Source organism: Thermobia domestica, chromosome 10 (assembly GCF_964235325.1).
Source record: "Thermobia domestica chromosome 10, izTheDome1.hap1.1, whole genome shotgun sequence".
NCBI lineage: Eukaryota > Metazoa > Arthropoda > Insecta > Zygentoma > Lepismatidae > Thermobia > Thermobia domestica.
The window spans coordinates 268,891,478-268,912,589 of record NC_137463.1 but is presented as its reverse complement, the minus strand read 5'-3'; the positions used below and the strand labels follow the sequence as shown (position 1 = coordinate 268,912,589).

General features: G+C 36.5%; 1 protein-coding gene across 1 annotated transcript in view; it reads right to left on the bottom strand.

The window, feature by feature from the left end:
* Nucleotides 1–21,112, bottom strand: part of rod (kinetochore component rough deal) — a 224,765-nt gene that overhangs the window by 92,983 nt on the left and 110,670 nt on the right. The window contains exons 24-27 of the mRNA XM_081729572.1: nucleotides 15,922–16,071; nucleotides 12,576–12,748; nucleotides 8,324–8,481; nucleotides 3,211–3,408 (exon numbers count right to left, since the gene is read on the bottom strand). Of these exons, the coding sequence (XP_081585698.1) occupies nucleotides 3,211–3,408; nucleotides 8,324–8,481; nucleotides 12,576–12,748; nucleotides 15,922–16,071 (679 nt within the window). The remainder of the gene's footprint in view (nucleotides 1–3,210; nucleotides 3,409–8,323; nucleotides 8,482–12,575; nucleotides 12,749–15,921; nucleotides 16,072–21,112) is intronic.

Genomic DNA, 21,112 nt, shown 5'->3' with positions numbered 1-21,112 from the left:
TTCGGGCCATTTTGAAAATCGGTATTTATTTTCGCGTTTCTAAACAGCTGAAAACGGAAAGCCGCTAGGTGACTTGTGATAAATATAATATTGTCTAGGGCGCTCTTGTTCCACATTTCGATTATCTTTTATCTATTTGAAGATATCACACAATTACTGTAAAATTAGCGGTATTTTAATTTCGCCGGGATGAAGACTCTTAACGGAAAAAAGAATGACGAATGATGAGGCATATACAAATCGATAATTTCATTGAGCTGAACCAAATGAGATGCTTGAGAGTAAATTATCATGAGTGGTTTTCGAGGAAATCGAATTTTCATGTCGCTAAAAAGTATGTAATTTGTTGTCAATTATCTTGTAGAACATCGACTGTCTCTCATTTAAACTACTCGTTGAGCAAAACCATACGTTTACTCTAAAAAATTATCAATGTCTAACGGTTTCGCTAACTACCTACTTTGGCTTCATCAGACAATATCGTATTGTTTTCCTCAGCAAGTAATTTAAATCAGATTTAAGTCTATTAAAAGCAAAGTTTGTACAAGGTGAATTTTTCAAAACTCACGGATTTCATTTGGGTCTAGAATTTCTAACTGAAGTCCGATTTTCAAGCAGTTTGTGGCAAATGATCAAGGAAGAATGGGAGACTAATGGGACTATGTTTACTGTTTAAATTCATCCGGTGTAAAATCGACCACGCTTCAAGAAAACAGCAAATATCTGCTAGTATAACTTACAATCAGAATGAGGTTTTGGATTTATGAAGTGAAATTGCAGAATACAAATTAAACGTTAACAGTAACACCCATAAATCACATGTTGAATAGTTATAGCCGGTTTCTTGCGACAAGCAATGGAGAGGTCTCTTGGGCGATTTAAAGAGTCGATAACTGACATCTACAACATCAGCCTGCGGGGTCCGATGCTTTCCTGTCTCATTCAGAAGCTATCCTCTTTCTTCCAATTTACTCACTAGTGACCATATTATGTTCATATCTGGGTCAGAAGGTGACACAAAGTTGTTTCTAAATGCCCTTTCTGTAACAACAACAGTTTCCGTGCTCCAAAAACTTTTAACGATAAACTCATGTTACTCCAAAGAGTACACTAATTCTCACTCTGTTCTGATCATAATCACACAGTAGCACAGAATTGTACAGGATAATTCCCAATACAACGGCCCAATTTCCTGTTTTTTATTGACCTTGGCTAGTTTGCCATTTAACGAAGAAAACTCAAATTTCCACATCGCATCGCACCTAATTCCAATTGTACGGTACACTGGCGAATATTTGGTGTTTTTCTTGAGGCGTAGTCAATATTACCCCGGATGAATTTAAACCAGTAAACATAGTTCCATAAATCTCCCATCCTTCCTTGACCATTTGCCACAAATAGCAAGAAAATAGGATTTCAGTTACAAATTCTAGACCCAAATGAAATCGTGAGTTAAAAAAAAAAAATCACTCTGTACAATGGAAAATATGACAATCGCTTATTTATTTCGTCCTATGCACTGTATATATAACAGGCTTGCTTTATTGTTGTTTTCTTCTAGTGGCGATCCAACAGTCCTAAAAATGATGCACATACTAATAACAGTGACAAGCATATTAGTTTTAAGCAATGAAATTTCTAGTTTTGAAGCTAAATATATATATCTTATTACAATTAATGATGTAAAAGAAAAAGAAGAAAAACGTTTCATATTCAGTGTTTATTATTAATTCAGTATTACGTTCTTCATGATTAGCAGATGATCAATATTCTAGGACTGTTAAACGCCTCACAACAGCGTTACAAATAATTTGATTTAAGGTTGGTGTAAAGGGACAAGCTTTGAATATAGATGTCACTACAGTCTTCGTATCTCTGTCATGTATTTTTTACCTTTCACGAAAATTCACGATTTCTCTTTCAAATTTCAACCTAGAGACTTCAAATTTTTAGAGAAGGAACTTCATAGCCTATCGAAGGCAACAGTCCATGTCGATTTTTTATTTAGAATTTTCTTCATTGTTGAAATAGTTATATTGTTAAAGGTTTGGATATCCATTTCAATAATGAAAATTCTAAATAGAAAATCGACACGTACTATTGCCTTCGATAGATTATGAAGTTCCTCCTCTAAAAATTTGAAATTTCTAAGTTGAAATTTCTAAGATAAATCGTGAATTTTCGTGAAAGGTAAAAAAAATACATGAGAGAGAGATACGAAGACTGTAGTGACATCTATCGTCAAACTTGTCCCTTTAAACCAACCTGAAGCTGAAAACACGAAGTTAGCGCGGTATAAACCTTAGATCGACTAAGACTGTCAGGCAACACATCAGAATCTAATACAGAGTGTTTGAAAATGACCATCAGGGTTTGAAGGCTTTGTTGTATTTATTAAATTTAATATACAATTATAAACAATGCATCAAAAATAAAAGATAAACTCAAATAGTTTTGCTACAAGTATTTAATGTGAGCACCATTCGTCACATGGCATACATCGAGTCGATAGGCGAGATAGGCCCATAAACTTTCCGCCGGGATATGGCACAAAACACATTCAATTTAGGGGAGTCTCGTTGCAACTGTATCATCCCCTGACGATTTGCCAACCCCCAGATGCGAACATTTTGAGTGTTCACATAAGCACTTAGGTGAAATGTCCATTTATCACTGAAGACGACGATCCAAAATTTCTTCATCGTCATGCAGCAACATTTTATTTGCAAAGTTGGACGTAAACCGCAGTCTCTAGGCTTTAGAGCTTGCAGCAACTGCAAACGATAAGTATGTGGTGGTAAGTGTATCCTTAAAATTCTCTACACAGATGGTTGCACTGAAACTACAGATTTAGTCTTTGCAAAATGTAAAACACAAAAGCTTTCTGCACACTAGTCGCCGTCTTTGCTACTAGCGCTTTCTAACGGCAGATAGAGGAAACACTGGATGCGCATGCGTGCGTACAAAACTGTTTGAGTTGTTCTTTCACTTGATGTATTATTTATAATTATAAGCTAATTGTAATAAATATTACAAAGCCATAAAATCCTGATATTCATTTTGAAACATTCTGTACTTCAACTACATTACAGTTATACGTATATTCATTGATAAAGTTTGGAATATGACAAAAATGAACTGAAACTCTCTGTGACGATGCTGTATTTTGAAAACAAATGAACAAATCAACTGATTAAAAGCAATGATTACCTTTCTTTCCCGTCTGTTCTTGTATTGCAGGTTTCCAAGAAAGCAAAACAGACTGAAGAAACAAAAGCAAAGCATACTCGGTTTCTAAGCCAAAATCAAAGCAGTATTCCTCGATATTTGATGCCGACACATCCGAGTGTGCAACCAGTTTCCCTAAGATCATTACATTCTCCTGAGTACTGGTTCGGAACAGAGTACCTAAAACACAAGAAAAAACTTAAATTAATGGAACAACTAACAAAATATAGGATATACATTATGAAGATGCTAATGAAGAATTAATTGATTTATTTATACACATTTCTGGTTCTGACAAAAAAACATCTACGGCCATTTATCCCGTCACGCACAGGGATAATGTCCTTCGGCGATCACACTACTCAGGAAATAAGGAAGGAAGAAATCTGCCTGTGACCTGTATGTTAGGTATTATTTCAGCATTCTTGTCTGGAAGGGGAAAACCCAGGAAAAACCTCACTCAGGGCGGCTGGCCTGAAAACTGTTACATTTTTTCGACTGAGTATCCCCACTGGGAATCGAACCCGGGACCGTAATGAAAAAACAGAAGTATCAAGCAAACAGAGGTCAGTATTTGAGTAATGGAGAGTAATAAATACTACGTATTGAACTGAAGATATATGCGCCGAGTGCAGGCGTACTATTCGACTGCTCGGAATTTTAGAACGTTTTTAGAAAAGATCGGTGTTTGTTACTGAATTTCCTTTTATTTCAAGTTTTTCATTTTAATTCTAATTCCTAATGTAAGACCAATAAAAAATCACGAAAAAGATATAATACTGTTATACCTTCTTCGAATTAAACTTAAAAACACTGAGTTTCTGCCAATTGTTACGGGTCGTATCTATTAAGCCTCTACTTATCTTCTGGCTACCATTTCTTCTTTTTAAATGTCGAAAACAAACCCAATTGATGAGTTCCAGTTTCTGCTCTACATTATTAGAAAATAAAAACTTTAGTTTCCATTATGCATAATGTGATATATTATTTTTTTAAATGCTCCGAAAATCCTGTTTGATACATCTCTTTTTAATTGAAGCACCGAGGCTATGTAAAACGTGGATCTGCAACTTAACGGGACTCCAACTAGATAATCTACCGTTGAATGATAACAACATATTCAGCAAGAAGCTACGCGTTTCAACACCTCCAAACTATGTTAGCAGAAATGTGGCAAGTCTTATGCAACAGGTATGTCCGTTCGCCCATACATCTGTCAACATGTATCAGGGTGAAAACGGTAACAGGATGGTGACAAGCGGTTTCAGCGTCCCAACAATAATTTCATTATCAGCTTTAACCCTCAATCAAACTGAAATGGAAACAGACCATTTCGGCGTCATAGTGCAAAAACAATAACAGACAGCGACACAAGAAAGATACCATCCGCAAACTTCTTTACTAAAACCGGAAATGGGAGAAACTGAATACTATTTCGGTTTCAATAGTGATCTCCATACAATAAAAACGGTAAGAGATAACAAGAAATAGTTTTTTGATCTAAGTTTAATAAGTTTTTTCTCGACCGGCTATTCAAACTAGAAAAGGCGAAAATCTTCGGTTTCCGATTTGAACCTAGATTTTTTTGGACATAGATTCAGTGCTGAAACAATAGATGCCATTTGCAATTTTACTTTCCTATTGCAATTGCAAGTAACCACTTCCAGTTTCAAGATTGATCTCCACAGAGGATAAACGGCAAGAGTAGGAAATGGCTTTTTGATAAGGATTCAGTGTACAAAAAACTGGTTCCACCTCTGGCCTTAACCCTCTATTGCAACTGAAGTTATAGACTTACTGTTTCCGGTTTCAGTATTGCATTTGCATAGTTTGAGTTATAACCGTTACCGGGTTAAATAAGTAATTTTTGGACGCTCTGTATATTTTTGAAAGACAGAAACCATTTTTCGACTTATATTTCATTCTTGCAACAAAAGTAACTTCTTTTCTTCGATGGGAATAGCTAATAACTTGACTTTTTCTCACGAGTAAGGACAAAAGAACCTTTCATCGTTCACCAATGCATATATTCGAAACGTTTCACAGTGAAAAGATTTTAGTGAGTAACAAGGACGCTATTCATTTTGTGAACTATATGTGTGAAAATCATATTTCGATTATTTGGACACTTCTGTGTTGCTTCCTTACTCATTAATATGCATAGACTACGTTATATAATTATTTGGAACTGAATTGTTTTCTTCGATTACTTATGGATATACTGGCAGCGCAGGTGCACAGAACGTCTGACAGACGCCAACCAATATTGCCCAGCATGTTCTTATCTCAAAGTTCTAACGTTTGAACTAATCACTTTTTCTACATTGTGGCCAGTGAACTGGGAATTAACGCAAATGCTTTTAACGTTTGATTTACATATCCATACTGGTTGCTTAAACAAAATTACATTTTAAAATGAACTACCAACCTTGACCAGTTGGTTAGTCCAGTTCTTAACCCGAGTATCTGAAGTCAGGGAGTTTTTCTCCACATGTCGACGCAGCCACTATGATTGGTTCATTATCTACTTATTTGAAGGAGCCCAAGTTACAATATAGTCGTCCAAGGACTTTGTTAGAGACTAGCCCTATTCAGTGAATTCCCTGGTCCTTTGATCAAGTTCGCATAAGTAATTATCGGTTCCCATCAACCACTTGGACTGCAAGCGACTGCAAGCGTTTGTTCCAGTAAACTGCCACTGTGAATCTTTTTGTTTGATTCTCATCGCAGCAGTCTGGAATCTACTTCGCGGGATTACTCCCAGTGCTACCCCACAGTGTTGACCCCATGTGCGTCATTTAGTGGAGTCTACAGTGATCTTCCAAATATAAAATTTTATTCGTGTTTATATCAGATAAAGATTTACAAGGGCTATTATGTATTTTTGATATACGAAGTGTATTCTTTTTAGTGTTAGTCAAAGAAGTCAATTACCCACATCTATACCAGTGTTTCGTGTTGTGATTATTTTCTTCTGCATAATTATTTTTATATATATAGTTGATTTAATAAATAAGTATATTATGACTATTTAATATGTTTCCTTTCATGTGTGAATGGTATTTCTGTGTGTCGCGGTCTAAGCAATCCTCTGGATGTCCACGAGGATTTTGAGACGAGACATCCGAACCCCTCGGTGCTTCATGCTCATTTCATTTTTGTCGAAACCTGAAAATGACAACAGAAGAGTTTAGTAATTCCCTTTTAGAGATGTTCTTTGATGTCTTAACCAGGTAAGCTAATCTTCTTCGAAGGTATTTAATGGTTGGATCACAGGAGAAGATCTGGAAAGCGGTTACAGAGTCTGGCGTAGTTTCATAATGTGAAGCGAAACTCTTATTATTTTTTTATTATTTTAATCACTATTGCAATACTTCTCTTTGTAGTCCCCATATACGCTTCGTAGAGCCATAAATGTTGAATTAAAGTAAACAAATATGTCATAATAAAAACATTTTTCATTAGTTGATTCTGAAAAGCTACAGTTCTATTTTTATTGACTTGATACTTTTTCTTGGTTTGAAATAATCTTTCAGTTTAACGTCCCACGATTATAGCTTTTAGGCTAAGGGGGGCGAATGATTAAAACAAGTGAAGGATGGAAGAATTTGTGGAATGAGAATGTGAGAGGAAACGAGAGTACCTCGAGAAAATCCACGGGATTGATGATGTCCACCACAAGCTTACTTGGACGGGGATCGAATCAGGGATCCGATGTACCAGAAGTAAGCGATCCACCACTGACAAGGAGAAGGCAGACTTTGGTAAGTGAATTTCGGGTCCATTTTTCGCGAGATGGTAGTGCACATTTAAAGAGTTAATATTACAAACTAGGAGAACACAATGGCCAAAAATAACGGAGAAAAACTGTGTTAAAGTTTTTTACTCGCCGCATATATCGTATGACGCGCAAACTTATCAAGTGACGGCGTGTCAGAGTAACAAGGATCTGCGACTGAAGTACAAAGGGTCCCGGGTTCGATTCCCGTTGGAGTCAAACTTTTTTTGTTTCTTGCTTCAACCAATAAAGTAGCCATTTGTAACTATAAGTAAAATATTAATTCATCATATGTTTATAATGTATTAAAACAACAGAAATTTTCAATCACTTGTAAAATATATCAATGTTCCATGTTAAGTAGGAACAAACTTTAATCTCTTTCGTAAATATTATTGCTACCGCAGCCGTTGTGTAAAAAATGTGCTTGAAGCTTCGTGTCTACATTTGTTGACTGTGTGCGAATTACAAGGGGAATGAGGGGGAAATCTTTTGTTATAGCAACATCCAGTATTAGCAAAGGGGATTTCCCCCTCAACTCCTTTGTAATTCGCACACTATCAACAGACGTAGACACGAAGCGTCAAGCACATTTATTATACAACGACTGTCGTAACCATAATATAACTCGTGATATCAGTATATTTACGGAATAGATTAAATTTTCTTGCTAGTTAACATGGAACAATGAAAGATTTGAAAATGTCTATTGTTTTATTCATTATAAACATATGATGAATTTAATATTTTATTTACAGTTACAAATGGCTACTTTATTGGTTGAAGCAAAAAACAAAATAAAGATTGACTCGAACAGGAGTCGACCCCGGGACCCTTTGTATATGAATCGCACACTTTCCTCACTCTGCCACGCCATCACTTGATAAATTTGTGCGTCGTACGGGTATATGTGCGGCGTTGAAAACTTTTTGAAGACTGTTTTCCTCCGTTATTTTTGCCCATTGCGCTTTCCCAGTTTGTAGTATTAACTCTTTAAATGTGCACTAACACCTCGCAAAAAATGGCCACGAAGTTCACTTACCAAAGTCTGCCTTCTCCTTGTGAGCCAGCGTGTTCTCCTTTTTATTGGTTTTACTCCTATTTATATTTCCGTGACCAAGGCTCTAGGGGCGTTGGAGGATTACCATGGATTTAGAATTGAAGTTTATTATTTAATTCCCTTTTTGAACAGAATAGGATTTGAAAAACAAAATGAAGAATATTAGTTCGATTTCATTGACATAATTCAACTGAACGGTACAAGACTTACGATTAGAAACTTAGAACTTAAGTGAAAATACAATGAAAACCGCTTACGTTGACAGGCTATCTGGTAATGCCTAAGTCTTCTGTCCCATTCATTGCTTTTGTGTAGTTTTTCAAAATTCATGTAATTCTTCTTTAATCCCATTGTTTTGCTATAAACCATGCCTAAGGCAGAGATGGCCGAGGTTCTTCGGTCATCTTTACCAAACCTTCAACAAACAAAACAAATCAATGTAAAAATACATTTCAACACAAAGCTACTATAATGAAACCTGTTGACGTTGATCATCATCGGTTTCATTAAAAAATGTAGCCAACTTACAGGAAAAGGGCATACTTGGCAAGAAAAATTATTCAGACTGTGATATACGCTTTTCTAATACAATAACAAATTACTACCTATGCATTCGCTTGTACTGTATAAATTATACATAGTAATAGTAAAATAACATACCTAGTAAAACAACATTAAAACATAGCGTGTTATAAATATCTTAGTTTGCCATTCGCATACTATAATTTAAATGTCCAAATTTTAATGGTAATTACCTAAAAAAACGCTATGGTAAAATCTTTATTTCTTCTTCTTCCCATGACAATAAATGCAGGTAAGATCGTCAGTCAGTTGAAGGAAACAGTTGCAATATCTATACTCCCTTATCTCTCTAAGTAGCGGAACACCGAAAGCGGTCCTACTTCTGGATTTACAATTGCATTCAGAATGCTAATAGGTATTTACCCAACAAGCAGTACGACGAACTAAAGACTTGTGTTATTATATTTTATCTTTTTTACACCTGGTAATGTAAATCTGATAGTGATTTCTAAAATTTTCTACAAGTACCCCACAATTTTGAACATTGATGAAAACATATAGCACTCATAGGTCAATAAATCTGTCTGGACAGGCGGGGGCTCATGTGGTTCAGATTCCATGTTAATCAGTAGGTACCGTCTCATATAGCTTCGCTGAAAGGGACGTTAAACTCAAAATCAACTCAACTCAAATCCGGCTGGAGCGGGCTATCAAATACCTTGGTAAGGTTGAATATAACAGAGAAGGCTTAATCGTGGCGATCTGTTTAAATGTGCCAAGATTAGACATAAACAAAAATGAACAATATTACCCTTCTGTATTTTTCGAGAACTTACCTACAATAAGTTTTCCTTCTGTCTTCCTTCGTTTTGCTTGACCTTTGAAAAGGTAACAGTAAAATGTGTTTTAAGAGGTTTATAAAAAGATCATTTATAGCCTTATATGTGTGCATAAAGAATATAAACACTTTCAACATTAAGTGGACTTATAGGGACTTTTCGTAAGTGTTCAAATAAGTAGAAGTGTTCGTATATTCCACATAATTTCCACGGAGATGTTTATAATTCAACAAATAAGAGGTTTGATACTCTATCCATGTTTTATTGTACTAGAACTAACGTTTCAAAAGCATCTGATACCTTTTTATCATAAGAGGTTGTATTAATTTGGAGAACATTTGTATAATACTTTTTTTATTATAATTTTGTTACGTTGTTAGAATATAAATAAAACTAAGGCATAATACTACGAAGAGAGGTTTGAAAATAAGTGAAACTTATAATATTAATGTTCTTAGCATTAGGATTAGGAATTAGATTTATCGGCTGTTGGTATTTATGGATATCCTAGCTCGTCACGTATAAGGGATGACGTCCCTCGGCGACCACACTCTTAGGGAAATGGAAGGAAGGAAACGGTCTGGGATTTGTATGTTAGGTACCACCCCGACATTTGCCTGGTGTAAGCCTCATTCAGGATGTTAGACCTGGAAAAGCTTTTTACACTGTTTCAACCAGTGCCCCCACCGGAAATGGAATTCGTGACCGTTCGTACCGAAAGCGAGCATTAGCGACTATGCGTAATAATAATAATAATAATAATAACAACAACAATTAAAAACCAGTAAAAATTATAAATTCAAATTTTCAAGTTAAACAAAAAGTTTTAACCATATTTGGACATATTGAAAAATAAATTTATTTCGGTGAAAAAATATACACAAATGTTCTCCAAATTAGTATAAAAAACAATCTATCGAGATCCGAAAAGAATTCTATTAGCCTATAGAACACATTAACTCTCCGAACATTATTTTTAACCTTAATACTTAGACTGGACTTTGGCTGAATATTGCATTCATACAAGAGAAATTATATCTAATGAAGCACTTAGATATACCTTTAGGTTGTTGTATAATAGGAACAGGAAACCTGAACTAATAATCTTCCATTCTAATCTTTACAATAAATTTCGAGTTGATTTTGAGTTTAACGTCCCTTTCAGCAGCGAGGCTATATGACACAGAACCTACTAATTAACGTGGAATCCGAAGCACATGAGCTCCCGCTGGGAATCGAACCCGGGTCTCCCACGCCAAAGGCACGTATGCTAACCGCTTAGCCGCGAAGGAGCTCTACAATAAATTTCGAGAAAGTATGTTAACAATTTTATATTTACACATTTTTCTCATTAGCTTTTTAACATCCGAACTATAATAACGAGAAACAGCTTGAACATAATATATAACAAATCATTAACTACCTTTGAAAAGATACCCGAAGTCGTTAAACAAACAAATATATTTTTTTTTAACGGTGATCTAAACAAATATCTTATCACGGTATCACGGAGATACATCAATTCATCCCTAAATTAATTACAATTATAGAAGGCGCGTTCAGAAAGTAAGTTTCCCTAAGCCGATATACACAAAGAAGAGACATTAATCTTGAAATATTTATTGTTGCAGATACAGCACAGACTGCACTACCAAGGTGTCTACTAAAATTCCAAAATGAAATTTCGTGACTTTTTCGTGACCTTTTCTTTACCAAATCATAAAATTTCCTAACATTTTCAAGAGCGAATTTGCGTGCGAGTTAGGCCGAATTTTCATCCATGCGATAGAAACGTACTTTGCTTGCGATTTGGTAGCGTCTAAAGCCGACCATAGATATTTTTGGTGGTGAATTTCGACGTTTTATAAAACAAAATTTCCCAATCTGTACTTATATTTGTACAGTACAAAAAAATCGTGACCCAAAAGCTAAATTTCGTGACTTTTTCGTGACTTTCATGACCGTTTTCTGATTTCGTGACTTTTTCGTGACATTCGTGACCGATAGACACCCTGACTACTTTTCAACATATTCACTACCAGAATTCGAATACTTGTCATACAGTGGGAACAGCTTTTGTATTCCGAGGTCATAAAGTAAGCCGCCTTCGAGTGAAACCAGTGTATGAAAACTACCTTCAGTTGTTCATCAATATCAATACAAAAACCATCTTTTATATTGTGTTTGTGCTGAAGTAGAAGTTTAGATAAGCCTGAAATAACTGAACCTTCTTCCATAGCATCTTTAATGTGTTTTTAGTTTGGATGTTTATAATAGTCATTTCAATACACTATTACAAAAACATCTCTCTAATTTCATACAAGTCAAATGAGTATTTTGACTAACTCAGAGCTCATAGAGGTCTGGTCTCTTGTAAATAATTGAATAGTGACTAAAAGCACACGAAAAAGTGACCAAAAAGTGTCTAAAATCACATCATGCCGCCTTGTTTCCTTTGTCAATTTCTCCACCACCTCTCTCTCTTGTTTAGTTTCATCTTTTCTACTTTACCTCTTCTTTTTGAGCTTCCTCCTTTCTTAGCTTTTCTAAGTATGCTTTGCAGTTACGGTAAGCAGACTTAGCAGATGTAAGAAGCTTCTGAGTAAGTGGAACCAGTTCTGGCCTATTTCCGAATTTCTTCATCCCAGACATTATATTTAAGTTCGCATTAAGAGTTTTCATGATGAACCACACAAACACACACACACACAACGTTGAGCGGAGCGTTAACTATTACGAGAGAAAACTAAAAGACTATTATGATAGAAGAAAAAAAATAGACACAGAAGGGTTCTCAACCCCACCTTGAGAGCTTAAGCATCTACCAAGCATCCACTGTGCTTTAGAAAGACTAAAAGCTGAAGTGAGAATAAAGCTGACTGTTTCGCATGTGGCAGTAAGTACTGAAGCTTTGAGAAGAGTAATGAGTAACAAGTCTCTGCCTTTTTCCATTTATTTTTATAATATTTTTCTTAGAAAACTACCAATGCAAAACATAAATCACACGAAAAAGTCACTTTACCTCCCAAAAAAGTAACTTTTAGTTAAAAAAAAAAAAAAAAAAAGTGATTCGCTATGACTCCTGCTAACTTGTAATTCTTAAAGATAACCAATTTTAATTAATCTCAAAGTGAAAACTAAAATGTACCTTCTAATAGCAGTTTCCAGAACACTCAACGCGTCTAATTTCTTCATGCTGAGCAAAAGTCCCAAAGAAAGATCAAAATCAAAATTGCGAACACTGCAAATGTTGATTACAATACTCTTTCCTATTTCCTGCAGAAGATTCATTAAATTTATAAACTCTTGTAGACTTTGAACCTAAAAGAAAGAAAAATGTTTTTCTTATAAACATATACTTTACATAATATTGAGGAATTTTTGTAAGTAAACGTTTTTGAGACACTTCAATTTTGTTCAAATAACTTACTTTTGCACTTTATTTCCAAAATCAAGATTTCATTTCATTTTTAGTACTTTTTTCTAATTTTCAAGTACTTGTACTCTGTGAAGCTTGATACTAAAATCAGTTGGACTGCTTTAAATGTATATTTAGGTGTAGTGAAGTCATAAGGCAGTTCTAATCCTAATCCTTAATCTCTCTCTCTACTAGAGCTCCTGTAGATCATAACCCAATTGCACTTCCAATCCAAAGCCTTTTACAACCTCAATCATAAAAAGATGGAATGAAATTTTTGACTTTTACGTCCCACGGTTATGCCGGTTAGGCTAAAAGAGACGGTGATGATGAGTAATGAGTAAAATGAAGAAAGTGGGAGGAAACGGGAAAACCCCGAGGAAACCCACGCTCACCACAAAGTTCACTTGGTGGAAGCAGGGTTTGAACCCGGAACCTCATGCACCAGAGGTGAACGCTCTACCACTGAGCCACCGCGCTCAGTCATAACCTTCATTTCATAAAACTTCTTCATCACATGGAAAACACACACTATCAAACCTTATCACACTTTAAAATAAGCAATCAGGAGTTCCCAAAATTTTCCGTACAAAATAAATTTCTTTTCTTTCTTCTTTTTCAAAAACAATTTTTTCCTGATCCCTTTCTTCTATACGAGCTGCATACAAATTATAACACCTCCGTTTTCTTTTTTCTCAAGACTAGAAACAGATAGAAACGTGCTGTTTGTTTTAAAATACGCGAGCACTCATTGTCAATGCGTGAAAGAGATGCACACAGAACTCTAGCGGTAGCGGTGAGAGTGATGATTGTTTTTGATACTTACGATACTCATAAAATTAAGTCGTTTTCTCCATTTACGTGGTGTGACATCGCTTGAAACTCCTCCCCAGTTGAGTGAGACATGTGATGATGATATCACGGATGTGTCTAATGTGTATTCGTGAGCACGACAGTTCAGAGGAGGTAGAATGTCGTGTGACAACAAACCAAGATAATATCAGCCTCGCACAAACCGGTCGCCGAATAAGTGTGGAACATATCTCTTCCAAAGTTGGCATTTCCGTGGAATCTGTGCACACTATCCTGCATAAAGACCTAAAAATGCGAGAAGTGTCTCCAGGTGGGTGGAACGAATGCTGACGGACGACCATAAGGCTGCGCGCGTGGCATGTTGTCAGGCAATGTTGATGCGTTTTTCTGACGATTTTTGGCTGTTTCCAAAGGCGAAAAACACTCTCCGTGGTCGCACATTTATTAGCCGTGCCGTTATTGCATCAGCAATTTTCCAGTGGTCAAAACAGACTCCTAAAGAAGGCTCCGCTGCGGCCATACAATCGACGTTGTGAAAAATGTGTAGGTTGCAGCGAGATTACATCGAGAAGTGACACAAGTTACATAGTTTTCATATGATTAGCTGGTGAGAAAAAAATAGGAGGGGTTATAACTTAAATGCATCTCGTATATAGATAACAGTTGATAGTGGTTAAGTAAACACCAATTGTTCTGTCAATTACAGCAAGCGTCAGCATAATGAAATGAAAAATATAGATTTTAAATACAGTGAAACCTGTCTATGTTGGCCACCATCGGTTCCATCGAAAAGTGGCCAACTTACAGAAAATAAGTGTGATTTGTGCATTTTTAGAATAGGATTTCTAGTATTACTTGATAGTAAAATTTTAATAATCAGTAGCACGACAGCTACTTATAAATAATGTATATAGAGTAACCATAAAAATATACAGTACTAGAAAACATTACTATAGTATGTTTAATATATGTGCATACCTTTCTCTTCCTGAAAACTAGTTTGGTACATTGCATTATTCGGATTGAAAACACAATAACACAAACAACCATGAAATAGAAGCGTACGTACGCAGTTTATTGAAATTGATATTATAACACACTGAGTTATTCAGATTGAAAACAAGAAAAGTTAAGTTATACATTGAGAAATTCATATGCAATTTATGTGATTTATTTTTAGTTGTTACTGAATGGTGGTTCATTCTAGACGTATTTATTTTATTTTATTTATTTATTTATTTATTTATTTATTTTTGGCAGATATGCACATTCTAATATTGTAGTTAACTACCTCTTGTTAATGAGCTAGAAGTGTTTCCCTCGGAGCAAAAGATATTTTGAGAAAATCTTCAGGGAATTCATACCTCAAAAACTCCGCTATCTTTTGACAAACCGACAGGTGCCAATAGTTGACAATTGAGATGGTTAGTTTTAACCTTGAGAATTTTCCGGAATTACTAAAGCTCTCCACTGATGAGAGGAGTTGATATAGCTAATGATTTTACCAAAACAGACAGGGCAAACAAATACGTACAACCATTTCCTGAATTTCTGTACGTGCTTTTTCTTATTCACACCTTCCTTCACCACCCCTTTATGAGGGTAGTGTTCTGGCCATTGACCTCCAAGAACAAATCGTGCGAATCTATGCTTCTTTGTGTCCAGTCACAAATACAGAACATCTGCCTCTCATATGGGAATTCAAAAGAGTTAAGAAAAATAACAAAACTGTATTTTGCGTGGCCAAGATACACAGGTAAATTTATCATTATCATCATCATAGGGTAAACGTTGCTTCAGTGTGGCCAACTTCCAAGATAGACAGGTGGCCAACTTATAGAGTAGTAAGTAACGAATGTCTTATGGGAAAATGCAGGTTCAAGACGAACTAGGCCAAGATAAGCAGGTGGCCAAGTTGACAGGTTTCACTGTAATGTAAAATATTACAAAAACTTCTTCCGCTACCCAGTTGGAAACACGGTTTCCCCTCTTTTGCAAAGACAGAAAAGCAGTCAAGTGGTAATCAGGTTAAATTGGAAGTGCTTGGAAAGACGATTTCTTTATTTATCTAGAAGTAAAAATGGGATCTCTAAGAATCGAATTTCGGTCTTCTAAGTACTCTTCGCTTACTACAAAGAACTCGATAAATACATGCTAACCAATAACGTGATCCAGTAAATCCATATGAAGTATGAAGTTTTTTTCTTCTGAGTTAATGTACGAATATTACATTGAAGAAAAAACTAACAATTACTCAATTTACCTGAATGTCGTGATGTTGCATCCAGCTCATTAAAGATAATGAAAACATCAGGAGACCTCGATATGGAAGTAACTCAAACCCATGATCTCTTAGTTGTTTTACAATTAGAAGAATGGCTTTACAACACAGAGACATCAACTGGTCTACTTCCTGAAATAAAATAGAAACATTTTGTTACGTAACTGAGTTTCCACTATTTACACAAAACAATGAAATTTACCATCTAATAATCCTCTAGATGTCACTGTTATCAACACTCTTGATCAACAGCGGAGTCTCTTTGTTCCTCTATCAAAGTATGAATACTGTTAATTCTAGGTTTCGAACTGTGTTCAGTTTAAATGAAAAAACATGATGTGTCTGATGAAGGCAGTGTTGTATTGCCTAAACTGTAACAGATTAGTCGTAATAAGTGTTTGCTTTGGTTAAATATTGCTTCCCCTTCCCCCTCTCGGCGTCGTATTTTTATTAAACATTTTCATAGGAAAACTATTTGTTGCCTGGATAGATGTTTTTCATGGACGTGATTACCGAAATGTAGAAACTCATGGAAAAATGTAAGATTTATATAGCGTTGGACGACCTTTCGACCTCAAAACAGTACTGAGAAGTAAAATGGAGTGGATAACATCCCTCGGCGATTACACTATTCAGGAAAGGGAAGGAAGGAAGCCGCCTGGGACCTATATGTTAGGTACCACCCCGGCATTTGCCTGGTGTGAATGAGGAAAACCCAAGAAAACCTCATCCAGGGTGGCTGGCCTGATAAAGCTTATTACACTTTTTCGACTGAGTTTCTCCACTGGGAATCGAACCTAGGACTAGTCGCACCAAAGGCGAGAGCGTTAGCGACTATGCTACGCGGGGCCACGACCTTGTGGTGGACAAACACCGTATGCGTGGGTTTTCTCGTCGTTCTCCTGCTTCCTCCCACTTTCTTTATTCATTTCTCATCATCACAGTCTCCTTTGGCCTAGCCCGCATAATCGTGTGACGTACAGCTTAAAGATTTCATTTCATTTCATTCTACGTGCAGTGCATCACTCAGTTCTATGAGAGAGGATGGAGGCGTAAATCTGCACCGGATATGGGCGCATCATCTTATTACAATATGGCGTCATTGCCCAGAAATAACATCTGGACTATGGGATGCATATGGCATCCTAAAACGGCGATATAATCCGTCCTGATAACCGTCAGCGCAAGACCTCTTAAAAATACAATGTTACGCCCCATAGCATCACAAAGCCGCTACTGTTTCACGGTTGGGTGGAAATCTGCCAATCATACGCTTCTTTGAGTGTCCAACACACATAAACATGGCTTGCGCTTTGAAATACAAGGAACGATGACACACCTGACCACATCACACGTTTCCAACCATCAGTGGTGTATGCTGCATACTCACGGCACCATTCGCGTCATGCTAAAGTGTTCAAGTCCCCGTTCAGCGATTTTGGGGGTGCAACCCGACCCCGTATGTCTGTCATGTTTGTAACTGCTTGAGCTCCTTCGTCATCAACTGACGGTTTTTAATGCTCGCCAGTACCTGTCACTAATGGGTTTCTTGGACCTGTATTCCTTTGCACTGATTTGATATCCCCTACACATTCGGCAGTTTCGTCTCGCTCGCACCACACAAACGAACGCCAACAATTTGTTTTCCTTGGAAATCAGAGATAGAGGTTACCCATTTTACACAGTGGTTCTAGTGCCCCTCACATAGTATAGAGTTTGCCCTAACATACCACAAGAGCCCCGCGATTCAATCGCCGCCTGGCCGTTCCAACCTAGACACTTAACGTGTTATTTTGATAGCAATCTGTATAACTTCGTCAGACTATACTTCAAGGCCCTGTTTTAATTATCTTGAAACCTTCTAACCTACACAGAGGTCTATTATTTACAGGCTTTCCAACGAGACTACATACATAAAGAAAATGTTTCCCTAGAATGACATGTCCTCTCCATGTTGTGTGTTTTGATCTTACAGTTTGTATAATAGGCTTTAATTATCTTTAAGTCTTCTAAGCCTGCCCAGAGGCATCTTATTCAGAGGTTTTCCAACAGGAACTCTATACATGAGGAAAAAGTTTCCCCTACAAGTGACGTGTCGTGTCCATGTTATGTATCTTGATCTTGCAATTCGTATAATGTACTCTAATCATCGGCAAAGTCTTCTAAGACTACCCAGAGGTCTCTTATCAACAGATTTTCCAATTCGAACTCTACATATTAGGAACTAGTCTCCCTTATGTGTGATGTGTCCTCTCCACGTTATATGTCTTGATCTTACAATTCGTATAATATGGTTGACACGAGGGCTCCCGGATTCGATCCCGGGCGGGATATTCCGTGGGAAAAGTGTTAATCTTTTTTAGACCAGCCATCCTGAGTGAGGTTTTTCCTCATTCACACCAGGCAAATGCTGGAATGGTACCTAACATAATAGTCTCAGGTCGATTCCTTTTTACCTTTCGAACTTCCCAGGTAGTGTGATTGTCCTTCGAGGGATGTCATCCCTCATACAAGACGGGTTAACATGGCCATATATGTCAAAAGCCCAGAAATCTAATTCCTAATCCTAATCATATAGTACGCTTTAATTATCTTGACATTTTCCAAGACTACTCAGAGACTTTCCAATTGAAACTTTATAACACACAAGTTTCCCCTACGAGTGATATGTCTTCTTCATGTTATGGCCCATGACCGTTCAACTCGTGTAACATCATTGACTCTTGAAAAATCAGTATTGAAGAACTGGCGACTTTCCAGGAAAAGCAAAAAACGTGCTGCTTTCATCATTTACATTATTAACAAATGCCATTTTTGTTTTCTTATTACGAGAAAACTATTAATAGTTCATATATAGGAATATAAGGGAAGATGAGACAACTTTCTGCTCATATTGTACATGAATGGTTCGGGGAAACATAATGATCTATCACATTTTCTATCTTTTGAGTAAACTATCCCATGTGCAAAGCGTCGCCAGCTATCATCGGTCCGCTGTCGCTGTCGCCGAAGTGAAGGGAAAATGACTATTCGAAACAGAAACCCACCGAAGCGGCTGCTGTCGTCGTAATGTTATATAGTAGTTGTCGTTTTTGCGCCAGGCGGTGTTATAGACTTTTCGACGAGTAACCGCTGAATGATTGTGAGAACTCGGTAACGTCCGCTGAGCTAGGATATAAGACCAACAGGTGGCATCATTATACTCATATAACTACTCTAAGACAGTTCGTAGGCTTAAAAAACTATTTTCGTGACCGATTACAACAGAACATGTTACGTTATTTGTTACTTGCCAAACATGTCAAATATACTGCCTAAAGCTTTGCTCATTGCAAATAATAAACTCCAAAACTAAAATTCTCACTGACAATTACTAGTTACTTCTGATATGCTTGGAAGGCGATGTCTTTGGTATTAAATTAACATATAAGTATCACGCTGAAGTGGTAGTTTTTTTTTTTTTTTAAATTTTTATTTTACTCATGTATTGGTACAGAGGTTTCAACGCTTAAGTAAAAATACTTTGTTGCCAAAATTGAGAGTCAAGGATTAAAGGCAGCAGTGAAGAGCCTATCTGACGGGTTAATGGCGGCACTAGCGTTTCAGAGCAGGAGAAACGGCGGATACCGCGTTATTACCGCCATGGCGGTAAAATTGCGGTATTCGTGTAATTTCGGAACGGTACCCTTGCGCCTAAGAGCGTCGGCCCGTCAAATTTTTGGCGGCAAACCGCCGCAATTCGCGGGCGATCCGACTACGTTTTGCACATGGGGTAGGAAAGAAAATTCAACATTCTTTCAATGTAATGACACACCACATAAGCTTCCTCTGACATCTACAGGTACATTCCCTAAATTAAACTACCCACATACTGTTATACGATGAATCCCAACCCACTTTGTCTAATAAGGTAGCGCTTAGCAATATATTCGCCAGAGCCACTCTTATTTATTTATTTATTGGACACCTATTACAGGAAAAGAATATTCCCATTTACAATAGGCTTTCATAATTACAAACTTTATAAATATTGAAACACACAACAAAAATAAAAATAAAATAAACATGCAATTAACATCACGAACATGAGAAAACAAAAGTAAGAGATATATTCGTATTAATTCCTCCAATAAGAAATGCAAATATACAAATAGAACCTAGTAAAGACTATAAAATCAGCCCTTCGTGACAAAAAATGAAAGAAAAACAAACAGAACATAACAAAAATATATATATTTAAAATATAAATGTTGAAATAGGATTTCTGTCAAGAAGCAGAAATGTTTCCATTTAATAGAAATACTATTTTAATTTCAAAATACCATAATCAATGTCAGGTTCGAATTGAAAGTCTCTCTTAATCAAAAATTATATTTAAGAGTTTTTACATAGACTGAATAAGGCATAGCAAAATCTAAGTCGACATTCTCCTGTATCAGCTTGTTGTATAATCGACAAACTCTCGTAATAGGCGAGTTTAAATGTGCCATATTTGAGACATGTTGCAGATAAAAGGTAATCGATTTCTTAATTTTTTTGATTTTATATATATATATATATTCATTCTTCTAAGCCTTTGTTCCCAGTTAGCTGGGGTCGGCTTTTGAGATCGCTGTCCTCCCCGTTTCTATCTCGTGTCACATCTATCGTGACACCACACTGCACCATATTGTTCTTAACACGATCTTCTCACTTCTTCTTTGGCCGGTCTCGGACTCATTTCACATTCAGTTCTATAGCTGCCTATTCCAAAAGTCTTCTTACTTGTCCAAACCATATCAGTTTACTTTCTACTACTAGTCTCACCTTTACTGTTCCACGGATAACTTCACTCGACACACACACCACAGAATCATCATCTCCGCAAATTGTAACTCCTGTTCTCTCTCCTTCGTCATTCAACATTCCGCTCTGTATAATGTGGCTTTGTAAACTTTTCCTTTGAGGCGTATTGGAACTCTATGGTCTCACAATATTCCTCTCGCTTCTCTCCATTTTGTTTAACTGCTGCTAATCCTGCTGCTTACATCTTCTATTCCTGCAGTTTTCTGCACTATTGATCTCAAGTATTTGAATTTCCTCGTCCAGTTGTATTTTTGTAGTCTCGATCACATTTTTCCTAAAAGGACAGTGTAAATATTATGTCTTGGTTTTACTAACTCTAACCCCTTTA